Genomic DNA, 26505 nt, shown 5'->3' on the forward strand with positions numbered 1-26505 from the left:
ATTCTGTGGGACTACCTTATCTTAGCTATTTTAGACTCTGTATCTTATTTTTATTTTCATTTTTTGGGGGGGGGGGGGGGGGGGTTAGAGACAGATTTGCTCAAACTTAAGGGTCTGAGGATAATTTGGGACACCAATACACCCTTCTGCTCTCAGACCTGTTGGTTTCTCATTGGTTTCTGATGGACAAACAAAATGGAGTAAAGGGTGAGATCCCACACAAAAAGAGAACACCTTCAGACCAATGGTCATAGACACCTGATTCAATTCATCAACTATTCATCAAGACCAGGAGTTGAATCAGCTGAGCTGGACAAAAAGCCTGCACACCAGGGTCAGTGACCACTGCTTTAGATCCAAACCCCTCCATCCTCTCCCACCCCCTTCCCTTCTCTCTCATTCCTTGGAGAAGGCGGTAGCAGAGGAGGTACCCGGTTGCGCCGTGGATGAACCGGCGTTGTTGTTGTTCCCATGAGCGTGCATGTGACCGTGCCCATGCACGTTCCCATGCACATCCCCGTGCTCGTTCCCCTCAGCGCCTCCGGTGGACCCCCAGCGGTCGTGGCAGCGTCGCCGTGCATTCATGAAGAAGTTTGAGACGGTGGAGAGCTCCAGGCCCAGCTGCTGGCTGATGGTGATCTGCATCTCCTTGGAGGGCCGGCGGTTCTCCCTAAAGATAGCCGCCAGCGTGCGGCGCTGCAAGTCGGTGAACACCAGCCGCTGTTTCTTGGGGACCAGGTTCCTTTCGCGACCCTGGTCCTGCTCCTTCCGCTTACAGGCTGGAGAAGGGCAAGACAGGGGGGAAAGAGAGGGAGAGAAGAGAGGGGGAGAAGAGAGGGAGAGAACAGAGGGGGAGAAGAGAGGGAGAGAAGAGAGGGGGAGAGTTTAGTTTCCTCCTGTCTTTCCTGCTCTTTCCAAGTGTATTTCCCCCTACACTGTTGAATTTGACCCTGATTTTACTGGTAATATTGATAATACAAAAGTCTATTTCAAACAGGAACATACTACATAAAATAGTCAATATTGAAGGAGGGATGCAGGCAGTGTCAAGAATGGGGTGAATGGATAGATAAAGTAAAGTGAGATGATGGATGGATGGATGGATGGATGGATGGATGGATGGATGGATGGATGGATGGATGGATGGATGGATGGATGGATGGATGGATGGATGGATGGATGGATGGATGGATGGATGGATGGATGGATGGATGGATGGAAGTACATAGATTGTCAGGTGGAATGATGGCGAAATAGAGGGATGTAGGGATCCAATGAAGGACTGATATAGTGAAGGGACAGGGTGTATAGGTGATGGAGAGGTGAGAGTGATAGAGTGGGAGGATAGCGGTGCGGGGTTCAACTGTTTGTTCACCTGTACCTGCTCGCAATTGCTAATAATCTATCCGCAAATGCCCAACTATATGTGATAAAGGGAAAATCTGACCCTAACCCGCAAAATATAGAAAATGCACTGTAGGCTACAGTCAGAGACAGCAGAACGTTTTGTTGACAGGGAGTGCAGGATTTCTTGTTGTTGCCTAATTTAGATATGTTTCTATCTCGAAAAAGCTTGGGACTATAAGGTTCTTTCTGCATTTTTGTCCAAATGTAGTTATTGACATTGTCTTGTTCTGTTCAATGGTCTCTACCTCTCTATATAGTACTCTAAATACCCAAATTCATGTTGATAAGTTGAAAAGAATACAATTTAAACATGGCTGACACCAAACCAATGAGGGTTCGGGAATTTTAAAGCCAGATATTTCAGAATCATCTTTTTGCAGATAGAACCTTATAGTCCCAAACTCTCCATTTGTTAATCATCTGTCTATAATTAGATACATGCAGCATCTCTTCTGTGATTATATGTTGCCCTAGAAGACTAAATAAACCCTTTCTCACCACAATAATGGCATAAGTCGATAGAATCAACACTTCAATTTAGTTGACATGCGTGAAGTTTTCTCTGTCATCCACGCTTCTTTCGCGGAGTAAAGGCCTTTAAGGCACCGGGGAGAAAATGCAGTAACAAAAAAAATGGGAATGATTTTCTGTGCAAAATTTCAAAATGACATCAGTTTCACCAGTTGTATTAAAAGAAACAAAAAGCTGTGAAAAAGACCCAACATGTTTTGGATAATATTTTAGATAGGCTTGGATGCAAATTTCATGTGGTTGAAATACTATCAGCTTTTATGATGCTGATAAAGATAGATCCTCTGCAGATGGTCCCTAACTGTGCATTTGCATTCTCTGAAGATGCTGAAATAAATAAATAATATTTGTCCACTCCTGTTCCCAGTGTCAAAATGTACATTTAGTGTATCATTTTACTGCAAGTAATACTTAATTCGACAGGAGTTAATATTAAGGCTATGTAAGAGGTTATAGAACTACAATCAGTGTCCAGATTTCAGTTCCCATTGAACCAATCTGAACTGTAGGCTACAGTTCCCTTGAAGTGCCTCAGGCCTATTTGAAGTACCCATCTTGTGTGACTGTAAAATGTGTAAAGCGCCTTATAATTATCACACATAACCAAGCCAGCACTGCTATCATCCTCTAACTACATCACACATAACATAGCCAGCACTGCTATCATCCTCTAACTACATCACACATAACATAGCCAGCACTGCTATCATCCTCTAACTACATCACACATAACATAGCCGGCACTGCTATCATCCTCTAACTACATCACACATAACATAGCCAGCACTGCTATCATCCTCTAATGACATCACACATAGCATAGCCAGCACTGCTATCATCCTCTAACTACATCACACATAACATAGCCGGCACTGCTATCATCCTCTAACTACATCACACATAACATAGCCGGCACTGCTATCATCCTCTAACTACATCACACATAACATAGCCAGCACTGCTATCATCCTCTAACTACATCACACATAACATAGCCAGCACTGCTATCATCCTCTAACTACATCACACATAACATAGCCAGCACTGCTATCATCCTCTAACTACATCACACATAACATAGCCGGCACTGCTATCATCCTCTAACTACATCACACATAACATAGCCAGCACTGCTATCATCCTCTAACTACATCACACATAACATAGCCGGCACTGCTATCATCCTCTAACTACATCACACATAACATAGCCAGCACTGCTATCATCCTCTAACTACATCACACATAACATAGCCAGCACTGCTATCATCCTCTAACTACATCACACATAACATAGCCAGCACTGCTATCATCCTCTAACTACATCACACATAACATAGCCAGCACTGCTATCATCCTCTAACTACATCACACATAACATAGCCAGCACTGCTATCATCCTCTAACTACATCACACATAACATAGCCGGCACTGCTATCATCGTCTCTTTCCATTTCACCACATCTTTCCCAAACATGACTTTTCTGGCCCTCCCTTCTCTTTATTTTTAATTCTCATTTCTAATTCGCGTTTCTCTTATTGAATTAAACTCTGACTATGTCCTTTTTGCCTCAGTGGATATACATTAACTTTTTCTGCCCGTTACCAAAAGCATTTGGCAATTGGCGTGTAGGCAATATGGCACGCATAAAGTTAGGTCCAAAAGGACAAGAATTATACATTTATGGATTGTTCTCTCTTAATTCAACCCGCCCCACATATAGAACCGTGGGTTATGAGTCAATCTGCGCAGCACTATGGGTGGACAGACAGATGAAAATAAACTGGGGATGGGAGGAGGGGTGTAGAGTTAATTACCCAATGTAGACATGATGTGATGTTGAGAGGGACATGAGTGGGATGTGAAGGGGGTATGGCAACCGATTTTTCATCTTAACTGAACTTACTCATGTGTGTGTGTGTGTGTGTTTTTGTTGTTGTTTATTGTTAGGTTAAGTTTTACGGTTATGGGTTAGGGAAAATCGGATTTTGAATGGGAATCAATTGTTTGGTCCCCACAAGGACGTGTGTGGTATAAATTGAAGATCGTGAAAGAAGACAAATCTCAACAGTTTTAATTGAATTATCACGAATCAGAGTAATCTATACAGCTTTTCCTTTTCGCATTATCACTGAGGTATGCAGGTAAAATAATGGGTGTAGCATCAGACTTTCTTCGCGACTTAGCCTACAAAGGTTGGTTGGCAGTGAAAGCTGCATGTCATTGGTAATTGCATTTTTAGTTTATTTATATTGGTAATCACTGTAGTTTCGCCTACACCACGAGATGTTGGAACTGGACCATACTGGTTGCCTTTGCTGTGGTCGGCCTTTTGTTCATCTTTAAGCTACATTGGTAGCTTTTGGAGCGGTGGAGTAGAGAGTATTTTCTTGCTTTGTCGGGTGCAATACTAGGCCTAGGGTTTCTGAGCCGTTCTGTGCTGCTGGTCTAAAAGCTGCAATGATCGATTTTCCGCGGTTTTCTCCTGAACACGTGGTCCAGTAATCAGGGCTCCCTTCCCCACCCAATTGATCCGTATTGATCTGCGAGCCCGCGGTGTGTGTGTGCGCGCGCGCATGTGCGCCCGTGTGTGGGCTTGTGCACGCGCGCGCGTCCACTCACGGCGGGGGAGAGAACATCAGCGAGCATGTGACAGACAGCCAGAGAATAAATGGTTTATCTCGGGAGGAAAAGCAGTTGTGGACAGACTGTCAGAACCACTACAATACATAAGTAAAATACAATACTGTAAAATAGAATACATGATTACAATAAAAGTGGACGGTGTATGATTGCCATCCCCATCAGCGTACCAACCTTCCTTCAAGGCCATGGATGAGGCATGCAATTATTTAAATCCAGACCTATGACAGGCTTGGATGAGGCATACAATTATTTAAATCCAGACCTATGACAGGCTTGGATGAGGCATGCAATGATTTAAATCCAGACCTATGGCAGGTTTGAATTCGCCATGCCAAAAGATTTTTCTCAAGGGCATGAACAATGAGGATATTTCCTGCGATATTTTCTACGAGAGAACCTATTGCCAAATGCTCAAGAAACTTTATGTTTCTTTCATTTGAATACATTGTGAAAGATGTCTTCAATGATCAGACCTTTTATCAAACATATTATAGAAATGTGATGTTCAGTTCATTGTAATGGGTAATGCATATGTATTGCCTAATGTGAATATAGTGTAATGTACTGTCATTTAGAGTACTCTAGCATTTGAAACATGTATCTCAAATGTAGTTGGAATAAGTGATTGATATAATTGTGTTGTGCTTTGGTGATTAAACCAATGTACTCATTATATTTCACAGTAAACCTATAATTTGGATCAGTAACCAGGTTTCGATCCAACGTTTTTATGCGAGTAGAGTAGGTACATGTCGGATACAACATTTAATGACAGGGCTGATGGAAACAGAACATTTGTCCGAAACTTTCCAAATGTCAAAAAAAAAACTTTTTGTGTCGGTAAAACTCATTATGCGAGAAATGTTGGCGGAAACGCTTTTATGGCCAAATAGGCTATTGATATAATAACCATCATATCGAAATACATTTGGAGTGTCACACAATGACATGTTGTGTGGTCCTCCCACTACAACTCGTGGGGAAAGCATTCAGTTTATCAGCCTATATATTACATAAATGATGATGAACTTTACAGGGTGGTGAAAGTGCATGGTGATGAGCTTGATGCTCCTTTCCAATAAATATCCAGGGTTTTATTCTGGTAATTAATATCAAGGGTCATCACGCACAGTCTTTTATCCCTAACAAGTCAATCTGATAGAAACATTTCTGGTGGGAAAATGCGCATATTGTTTTTATGCGGATTTTAGAATATTCGCATGAAAATCTGTCGCCAATTGGATGTATACAAACAAAATGGATGCATAATGAAAGGTTTTGAATGTAAGACTGGTTGCATTACAAGTGTTTCCAGTTTGGAGTTTTGTAAGAGTTTTGAAAATTCACCACATTCTTGTGAAAATACTACCAAAGCTGTGGAACAACACAAAGGAATGCCTTTCCTCCTCTCACAACGTGTGTGTGCGCGTGCGTGCGTGCATGACTGTGTGTGCGAGTAATGCTCTCTGCAATGTTGAGGTGCTGTATGAAAATTATGGATGACTGATCGGCAAATTTAGACAACACCAGTAAACAAATATGACTGTGTGGAGGTGATCAATGTGTGTGTGCTGAAACAGTGGCATGAATTGCAGATCATAAAATAAGACAAATCTCAACACTTTTAATTTAAAAATCACGAATCAGAGGAATTTATATAGCTTTTCCTTTTAACAAAATCATTGAGGTGTATACGGGAAAGTAACGGGTGTGGCAGCAGACTTTCTTTGGTTGGTCGGCAGTGAAAGCTGTATGTTCGTGTGTGTGTGTGTGCGCGCGCGTGTGTGTGTGTGTCTGTGTCTGTGTTTGTGAATGATTTGTCTGATTTGGTAACATCTCACGGTTTAACCAATTTGACTTCAGATTCCGACGTTTGTCCAAGTTTCTCCAATATGTACAATTCTGAAGTTTTCCCAAACGTCAAATTTCAACGGTTAAGGTTGGGATAGGGATACGGTTACAACGTAAAAAACTGGTTAAGTTCAGGCATTCATTCCGAAGGGTTAAGGGTTACGGTTTGGGATAGGGTTACAACATTGCTAAATTGTAATTACTTCGCCACTACGGCCTATTCATTGCCTTACCTCATTTGCACACATATTATATAGATTTTTTCTATTGTGTTATTGACTGTACGTTTGTTTATTTCATGTGTAACTCTGTGTTGTTGTTTGTGTCGCACTGCTTTGCTTTATCTTGGCGAGTTCGCAGTTGTAAATGAGAAGTTGTTTTCAACTGGCCTACCTGGTTAATTAAATAAAGGTGAAATAAAAATAAATAAAAAAGGGTTACAACAGAAAAAACTTGACGTTTAAGTTTAGGCATTCATTCCGAATGGTTATGGTTTGGGGTAGGGTAATACTTTTATTTAAAAAAATATATAAACGCGTGGCTTGCACTGGAATTTAACATCAGACCCTCGGGCCCGGAGCACGTGGACTACTTGATGGTAATAGTGCTCACCATTTTCCCTAGTGGCAGGGTCCCTAGTGGCAACGTCCTGGGTATCTGGACGGAAGTCAATTGCCTTGGATCTTGAGCAACCTGACTGAACTAATACATTCTAAAAGCTTTAACAAGAGCAAGGTATTGCGTTTCATTTGAAAACAGCATAACAGTTTGTAAAAGCAGAATATTTCAGGTCATCCTAACCTTTGAACCCCTAGCAGCTAATTCCATGGGTGAAAGGACATGATACTTCTTTTAGGCTATGTTTGTGGGGGAGCAATGTGAGTGTGTGTGGTTTGTGTTTTTGTCTCTGAAAGCAAAGCATGTTAACCCTCATACATTTAATTTTATTTAACTAGGCAGGTCAGAACAAATTCTTATTTTCAATGACGGCCTAGGAACAGTGGGTTAGCTGCCTTGTTCAGGGGCAGAATGACAGATTTGTACCTTGTCAGCTCTGGGATTCAAACTTTCGACCTTTCGATTACCAACACTCTAACCACTAGGCTACTCTGCCGCCCCATACATCACCATTACTCCAAATGTCTTGCCATTTATTTTCTGAAATGTATTTTCCATTCAATCTCATATACAGCGCATTCGGAGTATTCAGACCCCTTTACTTGTTTCACATTTTGTTACATTACAGCCTTATTCTAAAATTGATTAAATAGATTTTCCCCCTCATCAATCTACACACAATACACCACAATGACAAAACAAAAACTGTTTCTTAGACATTTTAGCAAATGTATAAAAAAAACTAAAACAGAATTAATCATTTACATAAGTATTCAGACCCTTTACTCAGTACTTTGTTGAAGCACCTTTGGCAGCAATTACAGCTTCAAGTCTTCTTGGGTATGACGCTACAAGCTTGGCACACCTGTATTTGGGGAGTTTCTCCCATTTTCTCTGCAGATCCTCTCAAGCTCTGTCAGGTTGAATGGGGAGTGTTGCTGCACAGCTATTTTCAGGTCTCCCCAGAGATGTTCGATTGGGTTCAAGTCCGGGCTCTGTCTGGGCCATTCAAGGACATCCAGAGACTTGTCCTGAAGCCACTCCTGTGTTGTCTTGGCTGTGTGCTGAGGGTCATTGTCCTGTTGGAAGGTGAACCTTCACCCCAGTCTGAGGTCCTGAGCGCCCTGGAGCAAGGTTTCATCAAGGATCTCTCTGTACTTTGCTCCATTCATCTTCCCTTGATCCTGACAAGTCTCCCAGTCCCTGCCGCTGAAAAACATCCCCACAGCATGATGCTGTCACCACCATGCTTCACCATAGGGATGGTGACAGGTTTCCTCCAGATGTGACGATTGGCATTCAGGCCAAAGAGTTCAATCTTAGTTTCATCAGACCAGATAATCTTGTTTCTCATGGTCTGAGAGACCTTTAGGTGCCTTTTGGCAAACTCCAAGCGTCCTGTCATGTGCCTTTTACTTAGGAATGGCTTCCGTCTGGCCACTCTACCATGAAGGCCTGATTGGTGGAGTGCTGCATAGATGTTTGTCCTGCTGGAAAGTTCTCGCATCTCCACAGAGGAACTCTGGAGCTCTGTCTGTGTGACCATCGGGTTCTTGGTCACCTCCAAGGCCCTTCTCCCCTGATTGCTCAGTTTGGCTGGGCGGACAGCTTTAGGAAGAGTCTTAGTGGTTCCAAACTTCTTCCATTTAAGAATGATGGAGGCCACTGTGTTCTTGGGAACCTTCAATGCTGCAGACATTTTTTGGTACCCTTCCCCAGATCTGTGCCTCGACACAATCCTGTCTCGGAGCTCTACAGACAATTCCTTCGACCTCATGGCTTAGTTTTTGCTCTGACATGCACTGTCAACTGTGGGACCTTAAATAGACAGGTGTGTAACTTTCCAAATCATGTCCAATCAATTGAATTTACCACAGGTGGACTCCAATCAAGTTGTAGAAACATCTGAAGGATGATCACTGGAAACAGGATGCACCCGAGCACAATTTCGAGTCTCATAGCATAGTGTCTGAATACTTATGTAAATAAGGTATTTCAATTTTATTTTTTAATACATTTGCAAAAATTTAAAAAAATATATATCTTGTTTTCAATTTGTCATTATCGGGTATTGTGTGTAGATTGATGAGAGCATTTTTTTTTTAAATCAATTTTAGAATAAGGCTGTAAAACAACAAAATGTGGAAAAAGTGAAGGGGTCTGAATACTTTCCGAATGCACTGTATGATATCTTTCAGGTTTGTTTGTTTTCCACAGCCCTATAGGTTAGTAATTACTTAACTAATTGTGTCGCTCCAAGTCTTCAGTTTGGCGTTAACAACAACTGGCGGATCCACACACACACTTCACACTTTAACTCTATAGTGTTACCCTTTCCTCCCTATTTTGGGCTAAAAGCAAAGCAGCAGAAGTCCATCCACTCCAGTCTGCTTCGTCTGTTAGCTCCCCTTGTTGTTCTCAATTGTTTTCATTTGCCCTCAGATTGATAGTCCCCATATTGATTGATCTACGCTTCAAAACCATTCCATGGAACGTTTATTCAATTGGTTCAGGCTCGGCCATGCCAAGCTCTCCCCGGGCTTTCTAAGTGACGTTCCAACCCAACTCAATACTGACTAATGTAATGACTGAATACTAGTGCTAATATACTGATACTTCAATACGTAATGCATGTTTTCAAACAACTGCTGCTACCGGCCATTTTACAATGCCAACACCACTCTCCCCTTCCTTTCTCTCCCATTAGCTCAACCAATAACATCGCAAACACTTGGGCGGCAGACCCCAGGGTGCAGTGTAGGCCTACATTGAAAATCTTCTGTAGAATAAGTTAACACATACTTATAATGGTCAATACAATATATTATGTTTGAATTCAATATTAATATATTAATATATCATCTTAATATTACTAAAACGAACAAAGGACTGGGAGGATTACATATTATTATATTGGCCCTACAAATGCAGGCTATATTATCCACATATACTTACATCTCTCGGGTTAGGCCTAATTCTAATCAACCCAACTTAATCATGGACCATTCAAACCACAATCTGTAACTTTCAATTCCGGTCAAAGGTGCTTCCTCTGCTTTTAGTTTTGGTATGACTGCCACTGGGTTATTAGAATCTGTTCTAACCAGCCCGAAAACTAAACTCCAGGGTTGTTTGTGCAGTTACCAGGGCATTCAAATAACTTCGATTTTATATATCCGTAAAGACCCACACTGAAGACATACTCTTCCCTTCCAATGCATTATAATTTGTTTGTGAAAGGTTAAATAGCAAAAAAAAGAAAGTTTGGCCTCCCTTTACTCATCATAATCATCACCGTTACATGTACACGTGATGTCACACACTTAAAGGGTAGGTAACATAAACGTAACCACATGTAACATGTGGATTTGCATTAGTATACACATCATAAATCCCAATGCAAAGTTATACCTCACTTTTCTATTTTTTGAGTAATTACATAAAACTGATTAGAATTCCGAAAAATACAGAGGTCATGTCGGAAAATGTTTTTTCCGGTGTGTGTTCTAATATGGAGGACCCTGCAAGCCAGCCTACACCCTGTTAATGTAAACTCCAGCAGAAATAATTTCAAATGTAAAACTTCTAATGAAACCAAATCGTTTGCACTCATGATTACTGGTTTCAATTGAATTTTCAGCCAATTTACAAGCTAATATTTTATAAATGTATTGTTGTTACAAATCAACTTGCAAGGTTGCGATCCAACTAGCCTGCTAATGTTAGCTCTACTAGCCTGCTAATGTTAGCCCTAATGTTACATTAGCACTGAATGAGTCAGCCAGCTGCTATCAACATCTAGCTCACAGCTACATTAAAGTAAACCAAAGTTTTGGAAATACATTACACTATCCAACCAGTTATCAAAGATTGTTAGCTATATGCAGTTATCTTAGCCAGCAAACTGGCTAGCCAGCTCATGTTAGCTATTTAGCCAACTAGCTATTAGCCTAGCCACCCTAGCCAATCACCATGGTTATGGTTGGCAACATAGAGCCCAACTACTGGAGACCTGCTAGAACACAACTAATACAACTAAAACACAACCACAGATTAAACGCAAAGATCAAGCAGAGACCATCCGATGGTAAAACTTTCAAAAGACTGCAGGCTGAGTTAGCTCCCAAAGCAAGTAGGAGGTGGGCGCTTCACTGGGCCAAAATTCAACATAGATAGATTCCAGATATCAGTAAGCTAGCGCGCTAGCACTGAGCCAAGGTGGGAAAAGTTACAAAATTCCCGCAGCCTACTTCACAGAAAACATGACAAAAAGTTGACAAAACAAAGAAAGGAGAACAGACGAGGTACTACACAATTAGATCAAGCAGATATGGTTTTCTCTTTCGTTTTGAGCTCACAGCAAGAAAGCATCAGAGCCTGCCATGCCAATGGGTTTCCACTAGATAACACATCCACAAAGTCCGGAATAGCATGAGGTGTGGCTAACCGTAACCAGCTTGAGCTAGCTTCCAGGCTAGCATACGAACTCGGTAGCGCAGAATAGGTCCTCCATATGTAGTTGAGAAATAGTGCATTGTCGGTAGTTTAGATGTTTATACGGAAATAAGTGAATAAATACGTAACAACCCAAAAACATAAGTGTGTTTGTACTTATAGGTAACCAGATCGTGACTACACCTAAGTTACCTAAATTGGTGAGTAAAAACTCAAGCTTCTTACCCTTTAAAGATGAAAAGGGTAGCAGGTAGTTGATCGAATTGTACTTCCTTACTGTGAACTATAACTCTTGAGAGTGTACAGGAAATGACAGAGATGTGAGAGGTAGATGGGGCCTAGTTATCCAGGGCTCAGAGTGTAAGATAGTAACATAGGGCTTAGGGCATTGAGAGATGGTTACCTTATAGGGATTTCCCTTGGGCTTGGTATCATGAGGGACATACTGTAATTTAGGCTGCAGGAGGCCCAAGGGTAGGCCTACATAAAAAACATGCAAATATCGATGTGTTTGTGAAATAAAAACCCTCCATGTTCCGAGCACCATTTTGGAGAGAGTAACTAGATTTGTATAGGTTTATAACAATAGCAAAAGCTTATCTAAAACATTTGCGTAATAGGCCTGAAAGAAGATCCAAAAAGGCATGTGAAAACTGCAAAAATGTTGCCCGAAACGTTGGTGAGCAAGTGATTATGTATAAGCAGCAGTGGTGGAAAAGGTACCCAACTGTCATACTTGAGTAAAAGTAAAGATACCTTATTACAAAAAGTCAAGTAAAAGTCAAAGTCACCCAGTAAAATTATACTTGAGTAAAAGTCTAAAAGTATTTGGTTTAAAATATACTTTAAGTATAAAAAGTAAATGTAATTGCTAAAATGTACTTAAGTATCAAAAGTAAAAGTAAAAGTATAAATCATTTCAAAGTCCTTATATTAAGCAAACCAGACACCACCATTTTCTTGTTTTTAAAATTAAAGATAGCCAGGGGCACACTCATTCAGACATCATTTACAAACGAAGCATGTGTGTTTAGTGAGTCTTCCAGATCAGAGGCAGTAGGGATGACCAGAGATGTTCGGTTGATAAGTGCGTGAACTGGACTATTTTCCTGTTCTGTTAAGCATTCAAAATGTACCGAGTACTTCTGTGTGTCAAGGTAAATGTATGGAGTAAAAAGTACAACATTTTCTTAAGGAATGTAGTGAAGTAAAAGTAAAAGTTGTCAAAAATATAAATAGTAAAGTAAAGTACAGATACCCCAGAAAATTACTTTAGTTGTACTTTAAAGTATTTGTACTTAAGTACTTTACACCACTGATAAACAGGTCCAGGCATATTTATTATTTTAGGTGTGATTGTTGAAATATGTATTTGATTAAAATTACTGTTTGCCTACATTTTGAAGGGTTCCTTATATCTCAGCCAGGTCACCCATGATTCAAGTCAGTATTCAACGTCCATCAATGTCTGAAGACGTCGGGAGATGACGTGGAAACTGGCCACTAGGGGCAACAATGAGTGCTGTTAACTTCAAGTCGGTTTCAGTTTTGCTTGGGCGTTGTGGATGGGCATGGCGGATGGGCGTAAGCATCTGCCTCTGTTGCTAAACGTTGGTGCCCAAGGTTGCATGTTGGAATCCAAAAATAAAAAGTTGGTTTTGAGAAAAAAATGTAACACCTATCCTAAACCTTAACCCTTAACCAGTCGCAGTTAATGCCTAACCTTAAGATTTAGGAGTTAATGCCTAAACTTAACCCTAACCTTTAAATGTAGGGCTCCCGAGTGGTGCAGCGGTCTAAGGCACTGCATCTCAGTGCTGGAGGCGTCACTACAGACACCCTGGTTCAAATCCAGGCTGTATAACAACCGGCCATGATATCCAACAACATTGAAATTTGAGAAATATGGATGAACATCTAATTCTGAGGTGAGAACTTGTTGTATATTTTGCCCTTTCTGCTTTAAATAGCAACTGCCCCTAAAAAACAACCTCTCATTTCGAGAACAGCCTACGTGGCATCGATTCAGAAACATTTATTCTACTGTCAAAATTGACTACAAAGTTTAAATAGGATAATTTTGGTTATAAAGTCAGTCTCGTCCAAAACTGAGCTATGTGAGACTTGTGGTCGTGACTGCATCACAACGTAAAAGTTGGGTTTGTTTCAATCCTGCCCACATGCCCACAGCTGGCAGCACACAAGTAATAATTAATTCAAAGTGCAGATGCACACGACCTGATCGTAATGCCTGTGCTAAATTTGGAATAGAAACTATTCATACCCCTTGACTTATTTCACATTTTCATGTGTTACAACCTGATTTCAAAATGTATTAAAACATATATAATTCTCACCCATCTACACACAATAGCCCATAATGACATTTTTGCAAATGTATTGAAAATTAAATACAGAAATAGCTCCTTTAAATAAGTATTCGCACGCCTGAGTCAATACTTTGTAGAAGCAGCTTTGGCAGCGATTACAGCTGTGAGTCTTTCTGGGATTGTCTCTAAAAGCTTTCCACACCTGGATTGTGAAACATTTGCCCCATATACTTTTACAAATTCTTCAAGCTCTGTCGAAATGGATGTTGATCATTGTTAAACCAAAATGTTCAGGTTTTCCCAAAGATTTTCAAGCAGATTTAAGTCAAAACTGTAACTCGGCCACTCAGGAACATTCACTGTCTTCTTCGTAAGCAGATTTCTTCGTAAGTAGATTTGGCCTTGTGTTTTAGGTTATTGTCCTGCTGAAAGTTGGATTCGTCTCCCAGTGTCTGGTGGAAAGCAGACTGAACCAGGTTTTCCTCTTGGATTTTGCCTGTGCTTAGCTCCATTCCATTAATTTTTTTATCCTGAAAACCTCCCCAGTTCTTAACGATTACAAGCATACCCATAATGTGATGCAGCCACCCCCATGCTTGAACATATAGAGAGTGGTACTCAGTAATGGGTTATATTGGATTAGCCCCAAACATAACACTTTGTATTAAGGAATAAAAGTGAATTGCTTTGACAATTTGTTTGCAGTATTACTGTAGTGCCTTGTTGCAAACAGGATGTATGTGTGGGGTACAGAGATGACATAGTCTTTCAGAAATCATGTTAAGCACTATTATTGTCCACAGAGTGAGTCCATGCAACTTATTATGTGATGTGTTAAGCACATTTTTACTCCTGAACTTATAACACAACAAAATGTGGAAAAAGTCATGGGATGTGAATACTTTCTGAAGACACTGTATGTTGTGGAATTTATTGAAGGGCCCTAACCAGCCCCGGAGATAGGCTATCCAAAGTCAAACCAACTTTGCCACTGTTCTTTTCAATTTAAGCCATTTGATAAAATTCTCACTACAAAAAGAATGGTCAGTATATGGGGCATTAAACAGTAGACCGGTGCAGACTCTGCAACATGGAAACAGCATCAATACAGCATCTCTTCTGGTACTGTCCATCTATGGCTTGTTTTTGGAGTCAGGTCCAGGAATGGTTGTTAGGTTATAATATCAGGGTGTGAATGAACCTGCAAACTGTATTGTTGGGGGATTTGAAGGATCACAGTCAGTCAATAGGAAATATCATTGTGCTCTTTGGTAACATTTACATTTTTGGTGCAATTTCGGCAGAAATGTTGCAGATGGGGAGGTACAAGTCCCTAGTGAGACACCATGGGAGAATGGAGGGATATATTGCAAGAGGAAATGGTAGAATGTCGATTTACTGTGAAAGATGGGGTGATCTGTGGCTGGAATGAACGAGTGTTGGAATACATACATACATAAATGCACAGTATAAATGTTTGAGGTCCTCCAATCAGGGGTGAGGGTGGGGATGTGTTTAGTTATGTATGTTTTGTGTTTAGTTATGTATGTTTTGTGTTTTGGTTTCTGGTGCTGGTCCTGGTGATTATTGGTGCGCTCGCTTCCATGCCCCCCCGGGAGTCAGGCAGAGCTTGGTCCTTCCCGCCCTTGGAAAATCCCTTTGGGCCGGGGTCAGAGGCTTCGCTCTGCAGGCTTCTCGGGGTGGGTGGGAGCAAGCGCACCCACTGACCAGGGCACCCGCTCATGGGAGCAGCCATTTGTATAGTCTTTGTATTGTATTGTTGTTGTTTTAATAAATGCAGTTGAAAATATATATTTATATATATTTGTCACTGTCGCACACCAGCCAGCTGAAGCTAATTGGAGACACCCACATCAAACCACACCCTGAAACCAACCTAGGTTTGAATTCAGTCATAGCCACTAGCATTTCATAATGAACCAACTCTAAAACAAGGCCAAATCAGGAAGTTCAGTCACCCTTTACAGTAAGTGTGTGTGTGTGTGTGTGTGTGTGTGTGTGTGTGTGTGTGTGTGTGTGTGTGTGTGTGTGTGTGTGTGTGTGTGTGTGTGTGTGTGTGTGTGTGTGTGTGTGTGTTTCATAACTGACCGCACCATGCTGCTATAGTGGTGTGCCCCTGAGCCTGGGCGTGCCTGGGACCGAGGCAGGGGCGGAATGACGTGATCGCGTTTTGCGTGCGGTGAGATGAGCCCTCTCCCTTACCGGCCGGACTACTGCAGGCGAGAAACAGTTTATGTCAATCAATCACTGTCGGTCACACCTCTGGGATCTACGCTCATTGGTTGTCTTGATTAGAGCCCATATATTGCTGTAAAGTCAACGGTTGGATTCCCACAAAGACATGCAACAGCAACTGTACAGCCGTCACAAAATGTTACATTAGAAGCTGCCGTAATTAATAGAAAATTGTTTGATTTCGATTAATCATTTCGTTAATTTTGATGAAATCCTGTGCTTTCTAATGAAGTCTACAAGCCAAGCATTATTGCAGTTGAATTACCTTGTACTTGCTACACCAACATGCGTTCACATTTTAGCCAACATTAGCTATTCATTGCAGATGTTTTTGCAAATTGTAATAATGCATGTTTGGAAAAATAAATCACAATAATTCTAAATATAATCACAATTTAAAGAGCCTACTTCCTGTAGCCATTTGGTATAGGACAATACGGTTTCTGAATAGTTTGGTGTGCTGTTTATTAGTTTGTTATGTAATTTAAAAGCTATCCTATTGTGCACACGAGATTTGTTCAAAGCAGTTTATTCGTATGGTGTTTATATGGTGTTTATAAGCTATGGGTTTGAAAAGGATATGCCTAAATATATTGCATATAGGTCACGGGCTCTTAATGCAAAATTCATTTGGCTATAAGGTTCAAATAAGGGCCTTTAGAGCTCCGAAAATTATTTCGTTTTTCCTCCAAATTATGGAAAACATTTAAATAATAATAATTTGGAGCAAAAAAGTTAACATTTCATAAATTAATAAAATTAGTGAAACAGAGAAATCGGTGATGCGTATTTATTCATACAAATGTTCATGAAAAGAGGGAAAAGTTACTGACGTGACTATGCGGATTCGTGTCTTTAAAAATACACTTAGAAATTGTATGGATTAATCATATCATGCAGGATTGAAGTATTTACATCATAGTTGCTCCATTTCTTTTTGTGCATTTTAGTCGAATAATTGAATCCTTAAACCCGTTATATTATGCGAAAGCGATGTTGCTGTTGCCGTTGTATTTTGTTTTCGTCTTGGATTGCATTTAATTGAAGTTGTGTGAATTAAGTGTTATGATTGTACATTCTAAACCTGAGAATAGGTGTCAACCCCACTGAAGATATTAACACACACACACACACACACACACACACACACACACACACACACACACACACACACACACACACACACACACACACACACACACACACACACACACAGGTTTCAAGTTTCAAGTAGCCTAGTGATTGCACTGCAGGGTTTACAAAACTGAAATGGGGAATTTGGGGACTATGGACTGGCTAAGTCAGCTTGCCAGTTTTTTTGAAGGGGTACAATGTTGCCACCAAATAGAAAATGGTTTTATTTCGATTAATCACTTCATTTATTTTTGATGAAATCTTGTGCTTTCTAATGAAGTCTACAAGCTCCAGTGAGAATGCAAATACGAATGCTGTTGTCCTTTGATGCTAACTCTGTTCAGAATCACAAACAACGCCTCGCCAGCCGACAGAACTTTCCCCCAGAACTATGGACAACGCTCAAAGGTGCGAGCGCACAAAAAAGACTCTAAACCTTGCGTGCGCCAGTTCTCGCATAAAGATTGGTATTTATAAAATGTGAACTTGACGCAAGAGTGTGCGTTTCTCAGGCCACGTGTACGCTTGTACAACTTCTAGTGGTCCATCCATTTTTTTGCAAGCAAATATTGTTATTTGGAGGGGATTGATGGAGGTGATTGATGCACGGGAATTATAATAATTGGGAGGGTAATAAAAACATTCAAACGTGGGCCTAATGATAAAACAGGTGCATTTGCCGTTGGTAAGGAGGTCACATATCAGCATGTAGCCTAATGTGTTTCTTCTACATTTAGGCCTACATTTGAGTCGTTTAGCAGATGCTCTTACCCATAGCTCATTTAATAGCCAAGCTCGAAAGTAAATAGACTGGTAGCCCATTTAAAATATTTGGTATTCGTAGGCTATAGTATTGCTGTGCGATAGGAGCGCAATATCATAGACCATTTCAATTCAGCGCCCATATATACCATGGCAGGATAAACGAAATGTTGAACAACATTTCATATATTCTTTAGAAGTGTGTAATATGCGCGGCCAGGGTTTGGCACTTGCTAAAGGCGGAATGCCTTTTTAGTTTGAAAATGGTGCAACTCAATATTAGGAAGTTGTTCGTAATGTTTGGTATACTCAGTGTATAGTATGGCTCTGATTTGTGTAACGTGGGACAGTTTGATAAATCCCAATAATTTGTTGAGCACCAAACGCAAATTCTAGAATCTCCATGTATGCCAGAATTGAGTGAGAAATGTACTCACGGTTGATAAATGAGGCCCCAGTCGACCGAACAGTCGACCACAAACAGCGCGCATCGGCACTCTGAACACTCTTCCGTACCACGGACAGCGCCTCATAGGCACACAGAACTTTCGTCATAACCACGGACAGCGCCTCAAAAGCATACCGAATACTCTTCAGAACCCCAGACAGCGCCTCACTTGCCGAGAGAACTATGTACAGAAGAACCCTGGACTGCGCCTTCCCAGCCCGAACCCTCACAGCTGAGCGTGTCATTCGACATCCATCAGAACATTTTTGACCTAATCTACTCAGGTTTACTTTACTTCTCAACCTCTTCATATTCTGTGTTTGTCCACGTTTTTTTCTGAATAGAACTGATCCTACCCAGTCTTTCACAACATTGTATTAGGCTACATAATTGGACAGCATTTAGCTTTTATTAATTTTTTTCATCTAAAATTTTCAAATTAATTCCTCTATTAAACCCCAAATGTGAATATGAGGCGTGTATGTCATGCAAATATTGACTTATTGGCCTTTATATATATATATATATATATATATATATATATATATATATATAACATGCATTGTTTTAGCCTACTGTATGGAGGTTACTGCATTGATGTAGTGTGGTATGCTCTGTGGTCCAGTGCATGCAGGGTGTTACTAAACATGTGGTGTTTGTTCTGTAGTAGCAGGGAAGACCATTGATGGGGGAGCCTGTGATGCAGAGGGGGGAGGACAGGGGATGAGGAGGAGTTGGACAGATCTGCTCGGTTGGCGCTGCTGGTGCAGTGCCAGAGAGGGAGGGAGGGAGGGATGGAGGGATGGAGGGAGGGAGGGAGGGATGGAGGGAGGGAGGGAGGGAGGGAGGGAGGGAGGGAGGGAGGGAGGGAGGGAGGGAGGGAGGGAGGGAGGGAGGGAGGGAGGGAGGGAGGGAGGGAGGGAGGGAGGGGAAATCGATTCTGATTCAGAGGGAGTCAGATAAGCCTGAACAATGTATAGTGCAGACACACTCTATAACCCAATCACACACGTACACACCACACACACACACACACACACACACACACACACACACACACACACACACACACACACACACACACACACACACACACACACACACACACACACACACACACACACACACACACACACACACACACAGTGAAATGTGCTTGCATGCCCACATAAAGATGCATTACATACCCCATAAACCATAACAACCTTTAAAAATCTAATGACATCACAACCTTGGATTGCATTGAGGTCGATTTGCTGACATAAGCAGAAACAGATCATTACTATGGCTGACTACATACACTAGAATCCCCCTGTTAAAAAACACTGCCTTCGTCTTGCGAGGGATATTTCTATGTAGATCTGCCTTCTTGGCCAGGTAGCCTTTCTACAAGAGATTCTTTATCATAAAAGGACCTTCAGGTTTCAATAAAAGTTCGATTAGAAAGTGTTTGGATATTAGTATGCCGTCGGAGTTAACAACACATTTAAACAGTGCATTCTTAAGTAACCCAGTTATTTTACTGTCTGAGATGTGATTTTGTTATTTTCCTACAGGTGTTAAAAACAGCATGTTGTACACACTTCTGTTTGTAGCTACCACACATATGTTGGGTTGTGGTTGACGCTGCGTGTTGTTAACCACACATTTGACTTTGCTTACCCAGAAGCGAATCTGCTACAAGGGCTACACCACTCTCATCCTTCCCTTCCTACTCTCCTCCATCTCCCTCTCCCTCATTCTTATCAATTATTAAAGTCTCTATTGATCCTTTCTCTACCCTACCTCTATCTGCCTGTTGACACAAAGCCCAAACTCACCAACCCTCAATCAATGCCTGCTCTCCCAGCTGGCAGTGTTAGGGTATGGGCGCCCCCACAACACAGAGACGTAAGGGTATATATACATAGTGTTCTTCCAAAAACGTATCTCTATCAATCCATTCTGTAGATCACGTTTCTAATAACAACAACAACAACACAATTCTGAGCATTGAACCCCGATTAATATAACCAAGCAACATTTGATGTACGATGAGGTTGTTCACTCTATCCAAGTCAACGTCCACTGTCACGAAACAGAAACCTGGGGCCAGCGTCTGAATAAATGTTCCCAGCTGTCCGTTCAGAACCACAGCAGTCTGAATCATCAGGACCAAGGATAGCTGCCTAACTGGCTCTATATACCTAAAAAAAAAACACTGCCTTTGTCTTGCGAGGGTTATTTCTATGTAGATCTACCTTCTTGGCCAGGTCTCCTTTTTGCTCAATTATATGAGTTGGGACTAGGCTGGAGCAAAAGCATGCCAACCCTGTAGCTCTCTAGGACCATGATTTGTGACCACTAACTGACACCTTCGCAGAGAAAGAATGAACCACAAAGGCAACTGCGGTACACCATTGGCCGAATCCTAACTTAATATCAGTGGGCAAAAGTCAAATTCACATGTACAGACAGAATACTGCTACATGGATTTGCAACTATTCCAACTCGCAATTATTTGCCCATTTTGTCATATTTTATCAGACGGTTCTCCTTCTATCCTCCAGCTTTATCCCTCAACTCTTTGTCCTGCAGTGTGTGGGTTTCCAATCCACTGAAGCAGCCAGTCCAGTGCTAGCGGCAATGGCAATCATAACGGATTATTGGTTGCATTTGTGTGATGTACTGCAGAGAAGGAGGGAGAGACAAAAGGGGGGAGAGAGAGAGAGAGAGAGAGAGCGAGCGAGAGAGACAAAGAGGGAGAGAAAGTGAGACAGAGGGAGAGAGAGAGAGAGAGGAGAGAGCGAGAGTGGGGGTTGGGAATTGGAAGCAGCTTTATTGATCTCCTATCTGCGAAGCCAGGCAAACAGGGAAAGGACAGAGCTACACTATGAATGGCCCTCCACACTATTATGGCTGCTGGCTACAGCTATCTGTCTTGCCTTTTCACTATTTATTAAATATGCTTCCTATACGGAAAAGGTTGCACCTGTATCCGGTCTATGGCTGTACAAGTTCAGACAGCTCTAACACTGTCTGGCCTGCAGCTTGTGATCCCAACACCATGTATACAGTGTGACAGTGCAGAGGAATCAGTTATTGACTGTAACACCTGGGAAAATCATATGCTACAAGAACACGATCTGGTGGTGTCAACACCATCTCCAACAACCTGCTAGAAGCTCCAACACCTTACCAAAGTCTGTCCTTACGGACCCCTGCGCTAGCCTGCTGATCCAGTCTGAGCGTCAAAACGTTTTTGTGTCGGTTCAATGCCTTTACAAATGTGTATGGTATGATAGCGAGATTGGTGAGATCCGCATTTCCACTCAACACATGCTTGCTGACACATACACACACATACACACGCACAAAGGCTTACGCACACACTTTTCATGAGTCAGTAACCTCACCAGCCATTCAGATGTACCTGAATTAATTGAAAACGGTGGTATGGGGAGGGGCACTAAAGTCAACCCCTCTGGCCGCTATTGACAAGGGAATTTACACACGCCTACATTGGTCAGAGTGATTTTTATTTGACAGATTAGAACAGTGAAAAGCCACGGATGTTGTTTTTGTTGTTTCAACTGCCTGTTTTTGAGTAAATTGGAAAAGACATTCGAAAATATTAAAGCATTGGCCATAAACGGAAATTCCTCGTCATTTCTTAAATAAAATGTCTGGACTATTCTGAAATTATACAGGATGAGGACGATAGGGGACGCCCATTTATTCATTGGTGTGGACCGAACATGAAGGTTTTGCCTCAAAACATCCCCTCCTGTTTTACACTAAAAATATACATCTTCTCAGAAATAAGATAACCATTTGGAAAAACAACTCTCCCTATAAATGTGAATTATTTATTGATTCAATTATTGTCATTTTTCTCTTACACTCATTTCGAATGTCTCTCGTTTTTAAACTATTGATTGGACAATAATTAAAATGTAAAACCATAATCTGATCAATTAATCAAACCAATTAACTGCAGAGAGAAAATCGAATAAAAATAAAATGGACGCGGTTGTGGCCTTTATTTCGATGATTTAGGGTTGGCTGGAGGGCCTGTACGCCTACTAGTATTGCCAAACGCAAGAAATGTCCTTTGAACGAAAATACTTTGTATTTTACTTGAGTAGTAGATGTGTTTCTATGCCCAAGGGATAGGCCCCATAGCATTTTAAATGTGGCATGAACTAAAACCTGCGTCATCGAAGCAGAGGGAAGCCAGTTGTAGACAGACAACCCATATGTAGTCTAATTTTAGACCGTTAAGGGTCTAAATGAAAAGCCGGCGCGGCCGTGTGGTTGGCTGTCTTTCAGGTCGGATTCGAATATTGATTCGGGTGCCACATTTTAAAGGGTAGAGTGGGACGTCGCGTATTGATCAGCAGCCAGAGGTCACGCGCCGCTGACGCGCTCTCCTCCCGCGCGACTAGTTTATATGCCTCCATGTTCAAGCTGGTGGAGCACACGGGACCCATGAGAGAGAGTGACTGTGTGAGTTACATATTTGGAACATATGGGAATCACTAGAGAGACCCACGATGGACAGGGTGACATGTTTTAGACACACACCCACCCGGCCTGGCGCGTTAGAGAGCACACATTCCCCCTATCTCGAGGACCTTGTGGACATCATATTAGCCTTATATGACAATGCCCAGGTCCTCTCAGTGATTATATTTGGCTATATGGGTACAAAAACCCTGTTAACATTAGGCTGAGGTGTAAGACAGTGCATGCAGCTGGTTTCTCTTGCAACGTGTCATACCAACATATGGTGACATGGATACCGTGCAATCACTTTCACTGTACCGCAGATATCTCTCTAAAACTGTGATTTAAAGAGAGAAAGATTCGCTCTGAAGTTCTCCTGACAAACCGTTTAGGCTACTTGGTCTCGTGAGTAGCTTTGCTCGCAACCGTTTTACACTGACCGCTGTCCATGGTGCTGAATCGTTTGGAAGTTTAGGTTTTTGTCTGATAAAGTTCGTTTAAGTCTTCAGCATAAAACAAGTGCTTTGTATAGCATATCAAATGTATTACATAAGCCTATACAGCTAGCTGTTTAAATAGAGCGAGTTTGACAAAAGCGAGAACATGTGCTTTTAATAAGCGCAAAACGTCAATTGGTTACGATTGACTGTTCAATACGAAGCCCACACGACATCGGCAGTGAGACCAGATGCATCTTACCAGCCAACCGAAGGGCAGACATCCGCTGAAACTCGGGCTCCTGGAGCCACTTCCACATCCTCCGGAACGTCTCCCTGCCAGACTTGAGTTTACTCCACGGCTTGGGGTTCCGCAGAAGATCCGAGAGGGTTCCTTGGGACCGACATAGGATCCTCTGTGCGAAAATCGCCTGGGGGATGGAGTATCGCTTCAGCTCCGCTGTTATCCGCTGAGCCACCTCCTTAGTGTTGATCTCCTCCGCCTGCCCGCCTGACCCTCCTCCCTGGCCGGGCCCAGCGCCGTGCCTCTCCCGCTCGGCCAGCATCGCTGCCTCATTGGCCTGGGAGTGGAGGTGGCTGTGCGTATGGTGCATCCCGTTGAGGTTGGAGATCATGCCGTGCCCATGGCCACCTAAACTCCTGGCAATGTGCTCCTCGCTCCGAGACAGCATCGCGGCGTGGGACTCGAAGCCTGTCACGGGGGAGAGCATCTTGGCATCATTGGAGAGGTGAGCACTTGGACCGTAGGCTGAGAGCGTCTGCTGGGAGTTGTGCAAAGAGCCGAGGCCGTTGGACAGCGGGGAGAGGGACCCATGGCCCATGCCGGACATATCTTTAGGGTAGTGGCAGTATAGGTTGCCCATAGACGCCAGCCCCCGGTGGTCATCCCTCATCAACGTGAAGCTCCCGCTGACATTCCCCGTGGAGAGTCGCTGTTGGGCGGCTGCGTGGTGGTGGGAGTGTGGGTGGTGGAACTTATCGGAGACGGTGGATATGGGAGGTAGGTGTTGGAGAGGTGTCAGGGTGGTGTAGGTGTTGCTCAGGCTCATCCCGGACTCGCACATGCTCATGGCCGGGTGAAGGTGGCCGGAGAGCGACGAGGGGTCTGTCCGGTAGTCCCCGGTACCATCCAGTATCGAGGCCATGCTGGACACCATCGCCGACCGGCCGTGCGCGTGAGAAACTAGGTTCCGGTGAGAAGGGGCGGAGGACTGCCGAGCGTGTGAGGAGCTCATCAGGTCCCCCGCCTGTGAGTGCGAGACGCCGTGAAGGTTGCCAAGGTTTTCCATTGTGACTTCCATCGCTGAAAGAATATATCTTTCCCGATCCCACCTCCCTCCCCTCCCTCTCTCTCCCTCTCTCGCTCCTTTCACTCACACACACACACAAACAGACAGAGGCACGCGCTCACTCTCCTCCCTCTCGCTTTCCTGGAGCGATAATATTACCAAACGAGTTTTTCCCCAGTCAATCCAACATGTTTTTTGTAAATAGTTTATCTTGATCCAATGTGGTTAAATATCGAGTATAGTCCTCGTCCACGTTACATGTGTTGGTGTCCTGTGTTATAGGCGCTCGTAGGCTATATCTCATCCCTTGTCCAACAGCGCTTCCACTGAAAACTGGCTGAGCCGCGTGTCAGTGTGTATGTGAGCGCGCCCCCTGTGTATTTAGAACTGTGTCGGTTACGCGCATGATAGTCGTGTGGGATTCACAGACAGACCACACTGTAGTGGTGTGTGAGGAGTATATAAGGACTTCAAGGCATGCACCTGTGTGTGTGTGTGTGTGTGTGTGTGTGTGTGTGTGTGTGTGTGTGTGTGTGTGTGTGTGTGTGTGTGTGTGTGTGTGTGTGTGTGTGTGTGTGTGTGTGTGTGTGTGTGTGTGTGTGTGTGTGTGAGAGAGAGAGAGAGAGAGAGAGATTTCAATGTAAATGTAACAATATATCTCTCTGAGTACTTCACTGCAGTATATGCACAATTACATTTTATTCACTCGGCACACAAGTGCCCCTTCTAAATAAACTTTGTTTCCCACGGAGTGAATGGTTTGGCATTTATGCGCTTAGTGATAAACCTGATCAATGTATTGATTGACAGAGATTAATGACGTGGCCTGGCCCTGTTAAGGGGTGGAGGGATGGAGAGGTCACAAAGTTAGGATCCTAACGCCGTGCATGGCGATGGTAAGGAAAAAGAGAGGACGGTCTCCTGTTCTGAATCGTTTCCCTCTCATCTCCAGCCAGCATTCTGAGGTTCACTCGGATGGTACGTAGAGATATTTGTTCGTCACAAAAGACAAGATGGACACGTGAACGTAGACTTAATAAACAAGTTGTTCTTCTATATAAAATGCTCTTTTATAGTTCTGATCTCGCGCAAAAACACGTTTATATTGTTTTCAGATATTTATTTAACTTGTGACCGTAAGATTCCATCCTACTAACCTTCTTTAATTTATCAGGACAGACTGGAAAATAATCAAATATATATAATAATACAACTAATAATCATAATCATAATTCTTGTTTATAGCATTTGCGTATGCAACATTACAATTGTATTATAATTGCTTGTATTTGGGAACTTCATTTTAACAGTCCGGTTTCAGATTGTATTTTCATGATTTACAAAGGCCTACTTTCTGGTTACTTATTTCAGAGAATTCAGCACAGTCGTTTCTCCATGAAATCTGAAATAAACAAAATAGTTTTTATTTGGTAAATATTATGTCATTCCCATTTGATCATACAGTATAAGGAAATACCAGGCAATAGACCATACATTGAAGCGTATAGGCCTTATCCTGAATAAAGTGGGTATAGGTAGAGGTTTCACTGGTCACACTGTTGCAGCTTCTAAAAAGCATGCAGTGTGTGAACGTGTCTCCCCGGGTTCCCTTACTCTCCCTCTATCGATGACACACTGCAACCAGGAAATAAATGCCCGCTGGATAGCCAGAGAATCGGTTACCTCGGCATGCACAACGCTTCTTCACCCTGGGTATTGGCTCTGAGGCGCTATAGGGTACTGTATGTGTAGGTGTGTGTGTGTTTGTGTGTGTGTGGCGCTATAGGGTACTGCGTGTGTGTCTGTGTGTGCGTGCGTGCGCGTGTGTGCG

At 42.4% G+C, this 26505-nt stretch overlaps 1 protein-coding gene across 1 annotated transcript; it reads right to left on the reverse strand.

The window, feature by feature from the left end:
• Positions 1-396: 396 nt before the first annotated feature.
• Positions 397-24686, reverse strand: LOC120020579 (hepatocyte nuclear factor 6-like). The gene is made up of 2 exons (XM_038964283.1): positions 23627-24686; positions 397-779 (listed from the first exon to the last, which is right to left on the reverse strand). The coding sequence occupies exons 1-2, from the start codon at positions 24684-24686 to the stop codon at positions 397-399; spliced, it is 1443 nt and encodes a 480-aa protein (XP_038820211.1).
• Positions 24687-26505: the final 1819 nt, after the last annotated feature.

This window comes from Salvelinus namaycush, chromosome 25 (genome assembly GCF_016432855.1).
Source record: "Salvelinus namaycush isolate Seneca chromosome 25, SaNama_1.0, whole genome shotgun sequence".
NCBI lineage: Eukaryota > Metazoa > Chordata > Actinopteri > Salmoniformes > Salmonidae > Salvelinus > Salvelinus namaycush.